Source organism: Micropterus salmoides, unplaced genomic scaffold (genome assembly GCF_014851395.1).
Source record: "Micropterus salmoides isolate LMB-PRFRI ecotype aquatic unplaced genomic scaffold, ASM1485139v1 Ms_hic_scaffold_11, whole genome shotgun sequence".
NCBI lineage: Eukaryota > Metazoa > Chordata > Actinopteri > Centrarchiformes > Centrarchidae > Micropterus > Micropterus salmoides.
The window spans coordinates 19834151-19852778 of record NW_024040152.1 but is presented as its reverse complement, the minus strand read 5'-3'; the positions used below and the strand labels follow the sequence as shown (position 1 = coordinate 19852778).

Here is an 18628-nt window from a genome sequence, read left to right as displayed (position 1 = left end):
ACAAATTAATCTAAACGTAAAATGTATTGCTGACGTAATTCTGACGATTTCTGCTTCTATTTCAATTCAATTAAATTGTCTTTATTACATGGCGTTTAAGTCCAAAGCAGAAAGTCACATATAAATAAAATAAATAAATAATAAACAATGAAATGGAATTTAAAAAAGAGAAACAAACAAACAAAATATATCTTACGTTGAAAATATGTCTTGCTTTTTGACATGCAGTAACATATTCTCCTTTCCCTATTCTTCGTCATCAGCTGCTTCCAGTGTCAAAACATACTGCCATCTGCCGCATTACAATAGAGCCAGGGCATTAAATTATAGTTCACTTAAATTATGTGATACTGTTGCTCTTTGGTATCTGCCTCTGCCGGCATATGTTTTGATTAATGATTAGGCTAAGTCTCTTTTTATTATCATTTCAGAAACGCCCCCATTTTCCAGTTCATTGTCATGGGAGCAATTTTAAACAAGGAGATTTCCACTTTTGCATTTTTGCATCTGCTGATTAGTTTGACTCCAGAATAAGCCTGGCCTACCTTATTCAAGGTCAGTTTGGTTAAAACTGGGTGCTGATACAATTGCGTCCAATTTGAAGGCTGTTTTTGTTTTTGATAGTGTATTATGACATTTATTATGAAAAGTACTGAAAACATTTAACTTACCAATATGATATTTTACAGCGGACAAGGAATCTTGGTATTTTATTGGGATACATAAACATAAACAAAATTTATCAGTGAGTTAGGGCCAGTTTTCAGCGTAAATTAGTATATGTATAGTTTAGTATATATTTGTGAATGGAGATTGGACGTACGATCACCACCAGGGGTCGAACTACTTTTCTCCTTAAACTGTTGGAGCCTTATCGAAAAGAACTCACTTTCCCTTGCAGCAATGCGGCTCCCCCCTCCCATCTCGCGCCTTCCCTCTTGTCTCTCCTCGAACTGCTAGCCGTCGGTGTGTGTGTGTGTTGTTGTTGAAGCAATGATGGCGGCAGCGGGATGCGGATCAGCAACCGCGGCTGCCGTAGGAGGCCAAGGTGGAACCGCTACGGCCAGAGGTCGTTTCCCCGGTCGGCCTTGGTCGTCACGCAGTCGTTTGCGCTCTGAGAAGCGATGGCAACTCGGACGATCAGGCTTAGAAGCTGATGATGTGACTAACGGAGGGCCAAGGCCCGCAAACCTGGTTCTATCGTTAAACGAAGACCAGTCTCACTTGCGCTTACTTGGGATAGAGGCGAGCCACAAGACTCTTGGCCAGGCTGGATACAGCTCTAGTGGGAGTGAAGAGGTGAGGTCCCAAACCGACCCAGGAGTTAGTATCTTTATTTCATCTTCTGACATTTTGAGTGTTCGTTAAATGTGCAAGAATGGGTGCTGTCCGCGGCGGTGTGACTTGTTAGTGCCATGGAGAAATGTCAACATCCTCTCGCTAGGCTAACGTTAACTTTAGCTTCAAGCTTGATAAGCTAACATTACATGCTAACTAACGTTAGCACAGTGTAGCTTCCCATGACATTTAATGAACAGTCGCGTCTCAAAATACCACTTAAACAAAGCAGCAGAGCAGTTCAAATGACATTAGCATTGTTCCCTCGATTGCTCTCATGTAGGTTAAAATACTGGAGGGTGAACATATGAGTAGAAGATATTTTTTATAAGCCAGTTAGTGAGTACGCCAATTTGTAAACAGGGATCGCAGTTATTTCATCTATGGCCCGCTCGTTATCGGGCCAGAGTAGCAGCTAGCTAATAGTAGCGAACACAAAGAACGGGAAGGCTAGCGCCTCTGTATCCTGCACAGCGGCTAACTGCTACCTGTTTTCATACGATGTCCAGATGCGACCGAGTTATCTGCTTAACAAGTTTAAATAAGAAAGCACGCACACATCGTGCAGGGTTTTACTTGTATACACAAGGCAGGTGCGATATTAACACTAAGATAACTAAGTTTTAATTGTGGCTAAGTAGCTTTTCTGCAGACAGAAGTGATCTTAAATGCTTTCGAGATGGAGGGTTGGCTAACTGCTAGCTAATGATACCAAGCACGGATAGGTTTAAATGGTGGTGCAGAAGGGTGTCAAAGCCAGTTCCACCTCTTTTTTATAACTAAAAGCTCCCTTCTAATACACCTATGGTCGTTAATGTCTTATCCTGATTCATAAACGTGGAGGGTGTTGTAGGCTTTCAGGTCAGAGCTGCAAGCATGGGGATGTGCAGTGCTTGGAGGGAATCGTAATTACAGACGCACCTTTCCCTGCAGTTTTTTGTAGGTAGTGTGGTTCATAGAAAGGCTGAGTTCTGAGCATGCATGCGGTGGTAAATAATCTAGATTACATGCAATTTCATCGTGACAAGTTCAGGAAGAGTTCTCCCAAACAGCTAAATACATTTTTGATTGTCACAAATATCAGGCCCTCTCCGTGTTTAATGTATTACAACTCAGATGGGATGAATGAAAGGATGTGGTTTGAATGTGAGAAAAAAAGTGAATCAACTGTCCATTGTCATTGATATTATTGCTCTAAAACCTTAACCAAGTAACCTTTTTTTTATTATTTGACATAGCTTATGCTCCAATATGCAAAGATAGACATACATTTTTATGTTAAGTGTATTGATAAAATCATCATTATGGTGGACATGAATCCATTCTTCATAATGAACATTCAGAGACATTTTTTGTTCTTCCATCAACTTGATCTGTGCAGTGGATGTAACTAATGCCATGCTCAGGGATTCAAATTGAATTCTATAAACTAAACATTTTAGTTATTGTTTTTGGTTATGGTTTGGCACCCACCAGCAGAGTGCTCAGGTGTTAATTACCTGCTTTTTTTTTTTTTTTTTAAGGGAGATGACTTCAGAGGATTTGAAGCTGAGAGAAAACGCTCCAAAGGACCTGTATGGTCGCGACAAAACCCTTCCAGAGGTAATGAAAAATATATTACTGCGCCACATTACATATTTGGTGTAATTTATAAACAACACAGTGGGAAGTTTTAAATTAAGCATCCGGCGTCTCAGCATCTCATTTTTTGCATCCAGAGGAAGAGCCCTGAATTTTGTAATATTTAATGTTTTTGTTTTTTAGGTGATGCTGTCAACACAAAGTCTAAACGACAAAGTGAGAAGCTACCACTTAAAATGCCAGCAATGGAGGCAGCTATTACCCCACCTGATGCTGTAAAAGATGTAAACTCTTTGGAGGAAATACATGGCTTATCTCCTGAAGCACAGCCTGCAAAGGACTGCAGGAAAGGTTCGAAAGGAAAAAACACTATGACCGACCGTCAGTCCACTAAAAGCAGGGCCTCATCAACAGCACCAAGGATTACTATAAAGTTGGTGGCCAAAAAGAAAATGAAAACCGTGAAGGAGCCTCATAAAAAATCTGTGAAGAAGTTGAAGATAAAAGGAATTCAGGATCCGCCTAAAGCCAAGGACATTCAGGGCGACCAGATTTCAAGTGCTCATGTCAAATTAAAAACTGAACCACATGAGGATCAACATGGCACAGAAGATAAGGGAGGGGGCACTGTACCTGCAAGAAGGCGTGGGAGATCTGCTTCAAAGACAACAGAGCCTGTCTGCCAGACTAGCGCCAAAGTTGTTGTTGATGACCAAAAATCAAACGAGAAAAAAACAGCCGATCTATTTGACACTGTAAAGGAGGGCGAGAGTGTTGAGCCAAAAACGAATGCAAAGAAATTAAAGCATAAGGACATTGTGACAGAGCAAAGTTCTGAAGTTGATCAACTAGTGATTCGTAGGAGCAATAGAGTCACTAACCCACTCTCTAAAAGAGTCTCAGACAGTGCAGGTGAACCCGAAAATCTGAGTAAAAGTGATGCCGTTCTTGTGGAGTCAAAGCCAGAAGTTACTAGAACAGTTGAGGCCAAACCATCGGTGAGAAGTGACAGACGAAGGCAAAGCAAGAGGCTGAATAAGGATGCTACGGTGCCAGAAAACCATGGTTCATCATCCACAGACAATTTAGCTGGACAATCCAATGACAGTTGGCCTTTGAAAAATGAGGAAATGAGGGTCCCAAGTTTAAAGTTGGTAAAGATCAGAAACCCAAAATATGATGCACAGGCAAGTGGGAAGAAATCTCGTCGAAAGAAAAAACGGAGAAAATTTGTGTGGAGTTTAACATTAGTGAAGGGAGGAGGTCAGACAAAAGGTGCTGAAAACACTGTCAAAGTAACAGAGAAGTCTGTCTGTGAGGTAGACCAGTCCACTGACACTGGTGTCACAAAGAGTGACAACAACAACAAGAGTTTGAAGGAGACGGACAAAAAATCTCAACTGGATAACTCAGCCTCACAAGAGAGTAAAGGCATGGACAACAATGAGAAGGAATCCCAAAACAAGGCTGATGTGTCTTTTGAGGAGAAGTCCACCTTACAGGTGGAAGTTGAAGTGGAACACGTAAACGAAACGCCTCCACAAGAGAATACTAAAACAGATTGCGGGAAAGTTGTCCCACCTCTTCAGATCAAGAAGGTCTCCTCTCCCGGTAAACATAAAAGCTCAAAGGCATCCTTTTTAATTCAGCAATTTAGTCCTGTGCCTGAAACAAAGGAGGATGTTCTGAAAGATCTAAGTGCAGTTAATGAAGATAAATCATCATGTATGGATACTGAAGTCGCACCAACTAGGAGACTAAGGAGGAGGACGTCAAGCATTGATTCACCACAGACTAAGTCTGCCAGTCATAAGCCAGTGACCACTCAGAGACGGAGGCTTAGAACGAGTCCACAGGATGAAGATGACCCGCAGGTGCAAGTTGAAGATTCTTCTCAGGCTACAACTGAAGACTCCAGCTCAGATGGTCTTCCTAAAATCTCCTGTCAGGTTTTGGCTGAGGAGACCACACAGACGACCAGTGTAAACTCCTCTGAAGGTCCTGATAAGGATTCCTCAAAGCTGGCGGAAGATCCTTCACAGGTGCCAGGTGAAGTTTCTCCGCAAAAGGTGGAGGATGAGGTAGAACCACAGATCAAAGAGGCCAAACAATTGCCTGTGCCTTCCAAACCAAGAAGATGTAGAAATAATAAAGTAGGGAAAAAGAGGTCAGCTCAAAGGAAAAAGGTTCTTGTCGCTCCCGACACTGCTGTCAACACAGAGTTGGCTACAGTTGAAGCTACTGTCATAGAGTCTGTGCTAAAGGACGATACTCAGCCTTTAGTAACAGAGGTAACTCCGTCAGAAACAGAAGATTGCACCCAGCCTGAGGCAAAACAGGACACTGTGTCAGTGGAAGAAGAGCAGATACAGCCACCGGTAAAAGAGGAAACAGACATTCAGTTGATAGATAGTAAACAATCTTTGGTGTCAGAAAGTCAAACAAGTGATCCAAAAACATTGTGCCTACAAAAGAAATCTCTCAAAAAAGTGAAAAAGAGGCGTAAAAGTTTGATTGGGCAGCGCCAGAAACACCGGCACAGGAGCAGAGATGGAAAGTTTGCGCCGCTGAAATTATCTGAAAATAGTCCGAAAAACGTTGAGGAGGATAGTGACATTTCTATCCCATTGGCAGCTATCACACCGTCCCCAAGCTCCAAACTTATTGGTATACATAAAAAGTACAAAAAGAGACCGTCAGGCCTTCAATTTATTGGGTGTAAAAGGCCAAAACCACAAGCTAAAATCATATCAAAACTGATAGAACTAGGGCTTGAGAAAGATAGTTTGAAGCAGGAAGAAACCGACACGTTAGTTGATGGGGGACAAGTAGCTGTTGTAGATGTCCAGCCTGGTAAATCAAAGTTTGTAAAAAACATCAAGCACTTTATCATGCCTGTTGTAAGTGCCAGATCCTCACGAGTGATCAAGACCCCTCAAAGGTTTATGGATGATGCTGGGATGTCCGTGTTGCCTCGACGAAACTCCCCAAAGAAGGGCTTACAGCTGGGCTTGCACATGCGTCCGGGAAAGAGGCGGGATGATGGGACAGACAGGGCCATATCCCCTATCCTGCCAGTGGACGAGGAGGACATATTGAGTGAAGCTCAATTGGATGTCGATCTGTTTTCCGCTCAGGACCTAGATGACAGCCTTGATATAGCTGACACCCTCTTTTCTGAGCGAAAAAGTGGCAAAACTGAAAAGAAGAAGTCTCTTCTAAAGAACTCTAGTTTCAAGTGGCATGTGCCAGAGGAGCCTAACGAGGAAGTGTACACACTGGACAAAATTCCAGAGAACAACTGTGAGGATCTGTTTTTATCTACACCAGTTGATAAGCCCACTGAACTGTCTATGGACCTCCTGGATGCTCAGAAAAAGAAAAGTTCCTCTAAGTTTAACAAACAAACTGCTCAACTCAAGATTTATCAAAGGCTAAAGAAGGCGCACATGGGACTTCCCAAAAGCAAAAACACAACAGAGATGGATAGTATGATTAAACCCCCTCAGCCTCCCATTGATTTAGCAGAAGGACTTGATGATGAGGCCATGAGCATCAGCCTTAGGCAGCGGAATACAAAGGCAGAGAAGGACAAATCCAAGCTCAAGATAGAAGACCTTGATTCTCCTGGAGTGGTGAGAAAAGTTTCTGTGTGTGTCAGGACTATGAACTCCAAGTCCTTTGCATTTCAGCAGGGCAAACAGGAGGATTTAGCAGGAAAAGGCACTGCCCTACTTCACTCAGGTAAGCAAAATGATTAAAAAGCATCAGATTATTTAATGTTTTATTACTTATAATGGACTAGAAACCGGCAAATATTACTTTATATCCACAGGAGAGCTGCAGTCAGAACAGAACTCAGGCGCTGGTGAAGGCGATTATCTTGGATCTGTGGAGAAGGGAGCTTCACAAAGAGCGCGCCTCACCGGTGCAAATAAAAGAATGTTCAATCTCCTCAGGAAAGCCAAGGTCCAGCTCATTAAGATTGACCAGCAGAAACAGCTGAAGTCATCTGGGGTAAGATCGCTTTTACCCCAAACACATGTTCCCAGTCATTCTAGACTTAATCGTTCATTATTAGGTAAAGGCTATGTAATAGGACCGGCTGTAGATGTGGAAAACCTCGTGTAAACACAACTGTCTTGAGTGATGTAGGGTGATTGCCTAGTTTTCTGAGGCTTGTCTTAACGCCTTGCTTTTGCCTGTTAACCTCGTAGCTGTTATCTGGCTCGGCTGGTGCCAGATCTCGAGATGTGACCTCTAAGAGACAAAGGCGGAAGCAGAGGGCTCAGCTTAATGCTGATTTTCCAGTCAAGACAGAGCCACCTCAAGGACAAGTAAGTGTACAAATCAATAGGCACAAGGTGGAAATCGATCCAACTAAAAGTCGTGTTTCTCTCCCTGGTTTTACCAATGTTTATTGTTCTTTATTTAACTCAGCAAAAGAAAAGATGCTCTGTTTTGTGTACCGACCTGAAATGTGACCAGTGCTTTGGCAAAAATGTATCCCCCTGTCAAGTCCAGCCTCTTTACATCAGTGCCTGTATCCTGATCTGATTTTTATCTTCATTCTTTCCAGCCGCAGCTCATCTCGCCCTTGTGCCAGGAGTTCCGTAGAGCAGGAGGTCCACGCATAAAGCATGTGTGCAGAGCTGCCTCTGTGGTGCTGGGGCAGCCTCGAGCCTTGGTACCAGACGACATTCCCAGACTTAGCGCCTTGCCCCTGCATGAAAGAACTGGTATTTCCCCTTCAGACATCACTAAAGGTAGGTGTGAACTGATTGGCAGACTTATCTGGATTTGTTTTCTTTAGACAAGCTCATAAAATTTCTCTTGACTTGAATGTGACAACTTGACGGCAGCAGTAGTAGTATTGGTAGAAGGCAAGGCAAGTTTATTTGTATAGCACATTTCAACAACAAGGTAATTCAAAGTGCTTTACATAAAAGCAACAGGGAAATATAAAAAAGTAAAAAAAAAAAAAAACGCTACAAACTCTGATAAAAGCGATTGACAGTGGGCCCTGTCAACAAGTTAACAGCGGAGAAAACAGGGACTCTAATCTTTGTAATTCTGCTCGGCCCTGTTAACTGAGGATCAGCCATGTGAGATGGTAGAATCAAAAGAGCTCTCTAAGCTTTTTAAATAGTGTTCACTGAAAATCTAAAAACAATATAAAAGAAAACAGGACAGTAACAGTTACAGTGCAATGTAAGTTATCAATCTACTAGTTAAAGGCAATGGTAAAAAGAAAAGACTTCACTCTTGATTTAAAAGAACTGAGAGTTTCAGCAGTTTTCTGGGAGTTTGTTCCAGATATATGGAGCATAAAAAAAAAAACGCTGCTTCTCCTCGTTTAGTTTTGACTCTGGGGACAGAAAGCAGACCTGTCCCAGATGACCTAAGAAGGCTGGATGGTTCATAACAAAGCAGAAGATCAGAAATCTATTTTTCCTTAAATCATTCAGTGCTTTATAAACCAGCTACGGGATTTTAAAATCAATTCTCTGACAGACAGGAAGCCAGTGCAGGGCTCAACGTTAAACTTTTTTGCAACTGGCCCCACCGGGCCAGTGAGTTTGAAACTTACTGGCCTGAAGACAATTTTTACTGTCCCTCCTTCTAAAAGTGTTTAATCGTTTATTAAATATATCCTGGATATAAAAAAAAATAAAAATGTAATCACAGTTAAAATTATAAAAAAGTTAACAAAACAATTTACATTTAAAACAAAACATACTAAGAGACTCAAACATAACGTGCTCTCTGGCTGACAGCCATTTATGAAAAATGTACACAGCGCAGCGGACACGAGACGCCTGTATCCTGATGAACAGGTTGCCATGGTAGCGACCTGTCAATCACAAGGTAGTCCGTCCAAAAGCATGCGCTGCATTATCGTCTATTTTCCCCTAAATAGGACCAAAATATACTAAATGAACATCATGCTGTGTTGAAGAAGACTTGAAACTAGACTATAGACTACAAACTCATTTAAAAGTGTTTACTGTGGTAATAAATCAGCTGAGAAGTAGCAACATTTTACCATTATTTCTAATGGAACTCGCTCCCTGCTGGCCGTTATAGAGAATGCAGCTTTAAGTTCCGTCTGCATGGTTTCACTTTCGACCCCGAGGTTTCGGCATGATTGTGATTAGAGAAATAACATTTGACAACCTCTCGTCACATAACTACAACTCTGGATTGGACATCAGCGCGCGCCAAGAGCTGCAAAACAACTGCAGGATGTTGAGTTTCTTTTTTTCTTTTTTTTTTTTAAATATTAATTTTTTTGCTAGTAGAGTTGCTAGTTCAGCTGTTCCGATGTTACGTTTTACTGGCCCCGGGCCACCGTTATTGTCGACCCCTGCAGTGTAAAGACCTCAGAAGTGGAGGACTCGAGCAGCTGCATTCTGAGAAGTGGGCGTAGGTGCTGGTTTCAATGTCTCCGTACTGGCAGAGGATGAAGCAGTAGAGACATTTGATTATTTCTTTTAGCAGACGAATGCATTGAATCAGAATAATTTGTGAAAAATGTGTTTTGATGTTTCTGAATTTGCATTTCAGTCCATTTATGCAAAAGAACTGAACTGCACAATAAATTTAGCTCTGTTGCAGAAGTCTTAACATTGATGTATACTCATAAGAACATTTTTAAAAGATAATATATTAGTCAGTGTTTCCTATTAATTAACGAAACCACAGCAGCCCGCCACAGTCTAATTTGCTCCGCCATAGTTTCAAAATGAACCGAAAATGTTTAACACATCTCATAATAACATTACAGACCTCTAATGTTGTGTTTTGTGGGAGCTGCTGTAAGCTCACACACTTTGGCATTCGACTCCAGACAAGCACTTTTCTTTTGAGGTAACTACGGTAAACTTGTTTGTGAGAAGGCTAGATGCACTTAAATTTGGAATGCACACGTATTCAAGCCCTTATGATAAATCCACTGAAACGGACCAGTGCGAGCTGACAGGCAGGTTAGCGACTTTATCCTGTCATTTTCTCTCTATACAAAGACAGGTGTTGCAGTATGAGTTGAAGAGAGACTGTGAAGTCTTCATGTTGCGCGATACGAGAACCACATACAATGTAATTTTTCAAATTGGGTCGGACTTGATGAATTAAGCGCGAGAATACACGTGACAACGTCCGGTTTTCAAAATAAGATGTCTATACAGGATGGAAATAAGATTCACAGAAAGTATAAAACATATTACATGTTAGCGAAATTCCTTATTCTATTCTTTGATTTAGGGTTGCTGGAAAAACATTAAATTTTGTTTGTGTTTCATCACCATCTATAGCTATACAATGGTTTTATGATCAGATAGTTGTTTACAAGAGTGCAAAGTTCTTCATAGATAACCTCTTAATTTTGAACCAAATTAATGCATTTATCTTATAAATGTACAAAATTTTCATCTGGGACCCACAAGAGGGTCTGAGGCCCACCCACCAGAGTCTCTTAAAATCCTGTGGGAAACTCTATTAGTTACAGAGTGGAAGTCAGTGTCTATACCAAAATGAGTTCCACCACATTATCTGCAACCACATCCTGAAAGGGGAGTGATGAGCTACTTAACTCACTAATGGTTCAATATCTGTTGTTGCAGATATTGGGTCGCCCTCTGAATCTGACAGTCCTGGGCTGTCAGATCCAAAGGTCACAAAGGTCAAGAAGCCGTCAAATTTTGTGAAACGGAAAGGACTCGGGCCATTTGGGTATCGCTCGCGGAGGTGTGGGATATGCAAAGGCTGCAACCACGAGGATGATTGTGGCAAGTGCATGAACTGCCTTGACAAACCCAAGTTTGGCGGTCCCAACACCAAACGGCAGTGTTGTGTGTAAGTTGACCTTTTGAATAATTATTTGTTGTAGTGGAGCTCATCAGTGTTAATTAAGTAAATTAAGAATCTGTGTTTTTGTTTTTTCTTGCCACAAGGTATAAGAGATGCGATCAAATTGAAGAGAGAAAAGCGCGCAGACTAAGTGGAAGAACAGCACCCAAAGGTAAATTTTTCACTTCAGCTACATGTTGCTGTAATACTTTCATAACATTCAGCATGTCGGCTACATGCCACTTCTTTTTCTTTTTTTAAGGTGCCTCTAAGAGAAGGCGATCCTCTCTCAGCGGGGGTCATTCAAGTAATGACGAAGGGAACGAGGGTGCTGCGGACTCACCATCTGGTCTCCAGGGTGACAGCCACAGTCCGTCGGTAAGGAAGCAGCCAAAGCGCGTTGTGAAACCCCGCGTGTACTTTGACCTGGTGGACTACGACTCCGATCTAGATGACAAAGCTATCCAAAGCTCTGCCTCGCCAGCCAGGCGAAGGGGAGCAGGACCCCGTTTCAGTCAAGGTAAATTAACACTTAAAAACAAGATGAGTTGAGTAACACAACAGATAAGACGTATCTGCTAATATAGAGCTGTAGTTTCTTTAAACTTGTAGGTTAAAGAAAGTTTCTTTAAGAAACTTGTAGATTTCTTTTTGCCAGAAAGCGTTACAAGTTTTATAATCTGCCCCTTTTACTCATAGTTTTTTCCCCTGTCCTCTAAAGACTTTGTGTCACTGGATGGATTCCTCGGAGACATTTCAGATGATGAAGTCCGGCATCGAAAGTCCAGCTCACACCGTGTACCAACTGGTCGTCGTAAACCTGAGAAGGTGGGCAGTCCTGAGTTTGATCGGCATCGACAATTTGCGTCTGTGGCAGTTCTGTTTTGTGTTTAATTTGCTCTGTCATGCAATAAGTGTCTGTTGTGGAAACATTTGGAAACAAGCCTGTAAACATCTAAAATTTAAAAGTAACTAAATTTGTCGAGATTTGAGGAAGTTCCTTTTGTTAGTGAGATCATGGCAGACAAAACTGCAGCTTGTCTGTCTGTTGTTCGTGCCTCACATCCCGATATACCTGGCGCACCGTTCATGTTAATCCCACCCTGTGAACGTTTCATGTCATTGTGGGCTCACAAGGTATCCATGACGCCCATGGGAACATTAGTTAAAAGCAAGTGTTTCAGTGCTTTAAGTGTGTCTATTTGCCCATATTCATGTTATGGTTGTGTCTCAGGGTCCTTTGGAGCAGACCCCTCCCAGTGTTCTGGCTGCCCTGGCCCATGGATTTGAGCAGAGAGAAGTTGAGTGTTCTAAACCAACTCACAAAATCAGGGTTGACTTCAAGGTAGGTCACTTGTTGCAGTACATCACCTTCAGTATATTGTAATATAAACACACTTCTTATATGATGATGTTCTGTGGTTACAACAGCAGTAGAATTCCTGTGTGTTGCCACAGCTATGTGATACAAGATGACTGGGGTTAAAGATTTCAACATATTTGTTTTCTTCAAATGTTATTCATTCCATTCAGAGTGCATTAATCTCAGAGTGCCATCCCACGAAGCCACACATGTAGTAAATGAAAGCCATTGATATTTACTACGTTCCCATGACATTATTATTTCTGTCCACTAGAAGTCACTGTTTATTTCCTAATAAAAAAATCAATATATACCGCATTACCTTTGAAGCAGTTCATGAAAAATGTCATTCAACGGATCTTCAATGACACAGAATGAATGAATGATACAGAAAAAAATTTCTGTATAAAAATGACCAATCTTAAAATGTAAACCCACTCCTCACAGTCATCCCAACTATTCCATTAGACTGAACCAACATGATGTAAAAGATTATATATGTATCTGTGTTTCTTTCCAGATTATATTGATCAGCAAATGTATTATGCTGGTAACTACTGTGAGAAATCTTTTCCCAGCTGTTAATAATGTTGTGTACACTGTCTTTGTTTTCAGGAGGACTGTACTTTGGAGAATGTCTGGAATATGGGTGGTTTAAGTATATTGACCTCTGCGCCGCTCATGCCGCCCTATGTCTGCTTCCTTTGTGCCAGTAAAGGGCAACACGAGGTGAATTCTTCATACATATTACTCTGTTTTAAAAGAAATAGTTGATGTGTTTCTTTGCCCTTCCTGCCCTTCGTAAACCATACACCTTTTAATTCTTTTTGCAGATGCTGTTTTGCCAAGTATGCTGTGAGCCCTTCCACCAGTTTTGCCTTGAACCAGCGGAGCGCCCCACTGAGGAGAACAAGGAAAACTGGTGCTGTCGCCGCTGCAAGTTTTGCCATGTGTGCGGGAGGAAAAACAAGCATTCAAAGGTAGGCCTGTCGCAATTCTTACCTTATTGCGATTGTTTGAGCTGACCACCATCACTTTGTACAATTGTCAGATTCCACAATTTGAGGAACTTTAAGCCAAGTACATGAAACAAACAAACAGATAACTGTAGAACTCTAGAACAATCTCTTTAAAGTATATCTATATGCAGCAAAGCAAGAGGTCAGACCTTGGAGATGAATTGACACTGCTTTGCCAAAGGCCACATCTCGTCATCGATGAGATTAGGCCTAGTTGCAAAGCCAGACACACTGGCACCGTTGTGTGGCATAACATGAATCACGCAAGACAATTAAATCGTTACTCGCAATTATTTAAAAAATGTTCTTGATTGTGACAGCCCAGGTTAGTATTAATGTAGTTTGGTCACTTTCCGTGTCTCCCTCAGCCGTTGTTGGAGTGTGAACGATGCCAGAACTGTTATCATACTTCCTGTCTGGGGTCCAACTATCCAAAGCAAAACAAGAAGAGGAAAGCTTGGGTAGGTTCACGTTTCTTTAAAAAACACAAAGTCATTAGTGTTTACTATAAAGCATGCTGAGGTTGGAGTACATTAATTGCTGGTCCTGATATGATGGTTTCCGTGGCAGGTTTGTATGACATGCATCAGGTGTAAAAGTTGTGGCGTCACACCGGGGAAGAGCTGGGACACTGACTGGAACTACGACAAAGGACTCTGTCCAGACTGTTCGAAACTCTATGAACTGGGTGAGGATTAAACCTTCAGCACATTTGGTGATCTGTCAGTTCACATGACCAATATATGTTGAGGCTTATCTTTTCTGAATGTCTCTTTCTCTTATAAGGTAACTACTGTCCAATCTGCTTCAAGTGCTATGAGGACAATGACTATGACAGTCAGATGATGCAATGTGGCACCTGTAACCACTGGGTGCACGCCAAGTGTGAGGATCTAACAGGTGATTTTTATTCTTTTATCTTTCTGAGGATGAAAGTTTTAGGGCTGTACCCGAATATTCGATTGTTGGGTACACTTTTTTTTTCAATTTTGTTTCGCGCACCTGACTTCTGCTCACAGCAGTGAACATAACGCTCAGTTTCACATCAAAGGGAAAACAAAATGAAACTCGCAACTGTGTGGGAGCACTTTAAACTGGGTGATGACTTCTGCAGTGTGGCAATCATGGCGTTATGCTTAATTTCATTACAGATGAAAACAGTCAAATAGCCTACATTTTAAAATTAATCAGTAGGCTAAACTGTAGGCTACAGCAACATAATGAACACATTTAAATTATATTAAGCTGATTATAGAAAAAGAACATTTAGTATGCTATAATAAAAGTTAAAAGTGAATTATTCATAATAACGTGTTGTTTAGCTCATCCCGTCTGCATTCTGGATCCCCACCTGGCTAAACCATTCCCGGATTCTGCTTTGGACCAGCTCGGTCCAGACTCTCACTCTGGACTCTCAGCTATGGTTCCCCCTTCTCTGTACTGTAGCCGTCAACTCGGTTCGGCATGCATCTATTTTCACTCTACCTCGATCTTCCCCAATCGAAGCTTGAAAAATGACATTCGGGCCAGCCCTAGAAAGTATACTAAATGATGGCACTGGTGTTTTGGGGTTTATTTGTTTAACTTCAAATCAAAGAACGTCAAAATAACAACACTAAAGAATGTAATGAGCAGGGAGATGATGATAGCTCAAAAATGGGATATCTAATACCTAGTACTACTTGTTATTAGCTATTCTTTGCTGAGTATGCAAACAAATCCCTACATTGCATACATGCAGGAGGTGCACATGATCTGGAAAAAACATTTTCTGTTGTGGGTTCCCGTTTTCTTTAAAACGAAAATGCAAAAACAGATTTTGTTTATAAATGCATTTCACTAAACCTCCACCGCTAAATTCCTGTCTCCTGTAAAATGATTGCAGATGAGCTGTATGAGATCCTGTCCAGCTTGCCCGAGAGTGTCGTGTATTCGTGTCGGCCGTGCAGCGTGACGCAGCCCAGCGCTTGGAAAGAGCTGCTGTATATTGAGCTCAGGGCCGGGGTGGAAAAAGTGCTGGCCTGCTTGCTTTCTTCCACCCTCACCCAGCACCTTGTCACCTGCTCGCAGGTAGGAGACTCTGTTTCACTTTTTATGAACCAAATGTGTTTCTATGTTGCTTGCAAAACTTCACTAGACTGTGTTACTTTTCACTGGAATTGATGGATCTTTTGTATTATTACTGATGGAGCGTGTCAAGTGTGTTTTGATTTCTGCTGCAGTGTGAGAAGCTGGTTGATCCCAATAGTGGAATAGAAGGACAACCAGCCTGTGACCTTCGCGCTGTAGGCAAGAAGTTTGACAAAGGCCTTTATACCACGTTGGTGAGTACCCCTGAGTACTTTAACTTTTTAAACCACTGTGGTGCCTGTATTTTTATGTGGAAAAAAATGTTAGTGTTAATTGTATGGGGCTTAACGGATATTAGCCTCTAAATGTCAGTCAGAGATACTTTAAAAGCAACAAAACAGAAAATGCCAATATGTTTGGATTATTACACAGACATTGGGCAAACAAAGTGAAAAGGCCAAATTCCCACACACTGATGATCACATCTACTCACTTTAATAACTATGTTTTTATCCTCAGATTTTTCACTGTCAGCAGTTTTTGATACACTGCACCTGACTTTTCTGATATGCAAGAACATATTGATTTTCAAAAGCAAGCCTAAGAATACGCACCTGCCCCTCCTCCTTCTTTAACATATATAGAAATGCCGGAATAGTGTTTCTGCATGTAGGTGGTGTTCTCCAAAGGCGTCATGCAAGTACAGTGGTATGGGAAAATAAGGTATGCAACATAATGAATACTAAAAGAAATTTTTTATTTATTTTTTTTATAGAAAATGTTCCATGAAGATGTGGTTCAGGTGGTGCGAAAGAGGCTTGAGCAAGAGGAGGATCTTCCAGAGCAGAAGAGACCCACTGCCCTTGCACGCTCTTACTACTTAAAGGTGCTGTATGACAATAAAACTAGTGCTGAGATTACTGAGAATTGTCTGTAAACGTATATAGATATATATTTGTTTGTTTTTCTTATGTGCTAATGAGCGTGTTAGAACCTGCAAGTGCAACTATCTAATAGTTTTAGAAATGCAGGAGTTGGCATTTATAATTAACTCATGATTTTTGTCTTTAGCTCCTGGAGGAGGTTTTTAATTGGTTCAACAGCCAAGACCCAAAGGTTTGGAACTCCTGTACCAAAGACTTGCCCATGTGAGTAATGGTTTCCATTTACTGGTTTGTGTGTGTTAATTTGAAAATTATTATTTGCATACATGGCATATGCAAAAAATAATATAGCGCATATATTTTTACAACACTTAAGATGTTGATGTTGAAAAGTGCCACGTGGAGGTAGTCCATCATAATAATGAACTATGGATTGCATATATGAAAGTTACAAGCACTGTTCTGTGATGTCATGGCATAAAAATAAAATGTACTAGCTATTGAACTCTTGAATTCTTTTTTTAAATAGGGGGATGCTGTCGAACGCTGTTCACCCTCCAACAACGGAGCATGTTTACGCACAGTGGCACGAGAGGGAGGAACTCTTGTCCAGTGCACCACTTGGGCTCCTGCAGGAGGACAATGGACAAAGCTTTGATGTAAAGGAAGAAGAGGCTCTTTCTCCTATGTCCGGGGAGCCAACAAGCCAGAACCACTTCAAAACCAGCAGGGCTGTCAGGCTCACATTCAAAGGTAATGATGTGTCAGTTCAGTTTTTTTTAACTTGTGCTGTATTTGGCCCTTTAAATTTTACTTTGGTATATTTTTTTAGGGAAAAGGGGCCGGCTTTCAAAAGCTGATTTAGACACCGGATGGTCTAAGGATGATGAGAGACAGTGCTCTTTGTGCCAAAAATATGGAGACCTCAAACCTAATGTAAGTAACCCATTAAGCATAAAAATTAACAATATGTCATGTGTGTGTCATGCCTATGACACTGTAAATACCCAAATTAGAAAGTTATTAATACTGTACATACAGCATTGATTGGATCAAGAGGGTTCATGAATTCCTTTGTGTTGTTTTCTAGGAAGCAGGCAGGTTGCTGTACCTGGGCCAGAATGAGTGGGCACATGTCAACTGCTGTCTGTGGTCAGCTGAGGTGTTTGAAGAGGAGAATGGCTCTCTACTGCATGTACACAGTGCCGTCACAAGGGGTCGCTTGATGGTTGGTTGTTAATTTGCCTTATAAATTGATTTACCAAAGTTTAATCACATGTTTTCCTATACAGTATTACTAGGAATGGGTTTGAAAGATGAGTCAGGCTCTACTCATTAACAAATACCCATTCTTGTAATTGATTGCTGTTTCTTTACTGCTCTGACTCATTTCATCCTTTGCCTCTGTCAATTCCCACCCCCCCTTAGCGGTGTGAACGCTGCAACCAGACAGGCGCCACAGTGGGCTGCTGCCTGACATCTTGTCAAAGCAACTATCATTTCATGTGTGCCCGCTCTCGTCACTGTGTGTTCCAAGATGATAAGAAGGTCTACTGCTACAAACACAGACATCTCATCAGTGGCAGGGTAAGTTCTGCTCTTGCAACGTGCCTCTTACTGTATCAGTTTAAAGGGTTGCAGTTTGATGCGAGGTTGCTTTATCACTTGTTTTCCTTTGTTGCACAGATGATAACCGGTCAAGAATTTGAAGTGAATCGCAGGGTGTATGTGGATTTTGAAGGTATCAGCCGCAGAAAGTTCTTGACTGGACTGGAACCCGAATTAATCAACCTGATGATTGGTAAGCACCTTTCTTTTAGCTGGTTTCCTTTGCACTCCTTGACATTTACTGATGTGAGCTTACATTTAATTAACATTCTTGGTATCCACATTGTCACCACATAGGTTCCTTACAGATAGACAGACTGGGTGTGCTGACAGAACTTTCAGCCATCAAAGGAAAACTGTGTCCTGTGGGTTTTCAGTAAGTTGCTATCCATACCTAATTCTATAAATAAATCAAATTTGCTACATAGAATGAAAGCACTTTTAAAACATTGTTTTGCCTTCCCAAGGTGTTCTCGTTGGTACTGGAGTACAGTTAATCCATTGCGTCGGTGCAGATATACATGTACAGTCCGGGAAGTCCGTCCCGTTGTCACTGAGAATCCTGTTGAGGAGATGCCTGACCAAGGAGACAATCACACCATTGCTCACAGCCCCTGTCCACTACCTGGTGCGTATTTTACTACTGAAAAACTGCACTTCATTAGGGAAGATATTTACTGTAAATTGACAGAGAAAGATACTAATAGTTTCATAAACCATTTTTACCTTCAGAGTCTGAAGCCCAAGACACCGATATAACAGAACCCCAAACCCCAACGGAGGAAACCTTTGTCCCGGGACCCCCCCCCAAGTCAGATCACGGTGCAAGGCCAAAGATTCCCACCTATTCCCAAACCAGGAGACCAGCTGGAGGAATGTTCCGACCTCTGCCATCCCCAGGTAAAATATGAATTCAC

General features: G+C 41.5%; 1 protein-coding gene across 2 annotated transcripts in view; it reads left to right on the top strand.

The window, feature by feature from the left end:
- The first annotated feature begins 925 nt into the window (after nucleotides 1-925).
- The window catches only part of kmt2bb (lysine (K)-specific methyltransferase 2Bb), a 27885-nt gene continuing 10182 nt past the window's right edge, over nucleotides 926-18628 (top strand). Inside the window, exons 1-28 of one of the 2 annotated variants that reach the window (XM_038712482.1) lie at nucleotides 926-1299; nucleotides 2862-2940; nucleotides 3103-6663; nucleotides 6755-6936; nucleotides 7137-7256; nucleotides 7499-7685; nucleotides 10542-10773; nucleotides 10872-10939; nucleotides 11030-11287; nucleotides 11489-11595; nucleotides 12002-12112; nucleotides 12746-12859; nucleotides 12964-13110; nucleotides 13518-13610; nucleotides 13720-13837; nucleotides 13936-14049; nucleotides 15035-15219; nucleotides 15372-15473; nucleotides 15995-16105; nucleotides 16291-16367; nucleotides 16633-16856; nucleotides 16936-17039; nucleotides 17194-17331; nucleotides 17532-17690; nucleotides 17790-17904; nucleotides 18009-18087; nucleotides 18179-18339; nucleotides 18444-18611. In XM_038712482.1, coding sequence (XP_038568410.1) covers nucleotides 994-1299; nucleotides 2862-2940; nucleotides 3103-6663; nucleotides 6755-6936; nucleotides 7137-7256; nucleotides 7499-7685; nucleotides 10542-10773; nucleotides 10872-10939; nucleotides 11030-11287; nucleotides 11489-11595; nucleotides 12002-12112; nucleotides 12746-12859; nucleotides 12964-13110; nucleotides 13518-13610; nucleotides 13720-13837; nucleotides 13936-14049; nucleotides 15035-15219; nucleotides 15372-15473; nucleotides 15995-16105; nucleotides 16291-16367; nucleotides 16633-16856; nucleotides 16936-17039; nucleotides 17194-17331; nucleotides 17532-17690; nucleotides 17790-17904; nucleotides 18009-18087; nucleotides 18179-18339; nucleotides 18444-18611 — 7420 coding nt within the window. In that variant the 5' untranslated portion in view covers nucleotides 926-993. Of the gene's footprint in view, nucleotides 1324-2861; nucleotides 2941-3102; nucleotides 6664-6754; nucleotides 6937-7136; nucleotides 7257-7498; nucleotides 7686-10541; nucleotides 10774-10871; nucleotides 10940-11029; nucleotides 11288-11488; nucleotides 11596-12001; nucleotides 12113-12745; nucleotides 12860-12963; nucleotides 13111-13517; nucleotides 13611-13719; nucleotides 13838-13935; nucleotides 14050-15034; nucleotides 15220-15371; nucleotides 15474-15994; nucleotides 16106-16290; nucleotides 16368-16632; nucleotides 16857-16935; nucleotides 17040-17193; nucleotides 17332-17531; nucleotides 17691-17789; nucleotides 17905-18008; nucleotides 18088-18178; nucleotides 18340-18443; nucleotides 18612-18628 lie in introns of both variants that reach the window. The other variant, XM_038712481.1, reaches the window with a different exon arrangement.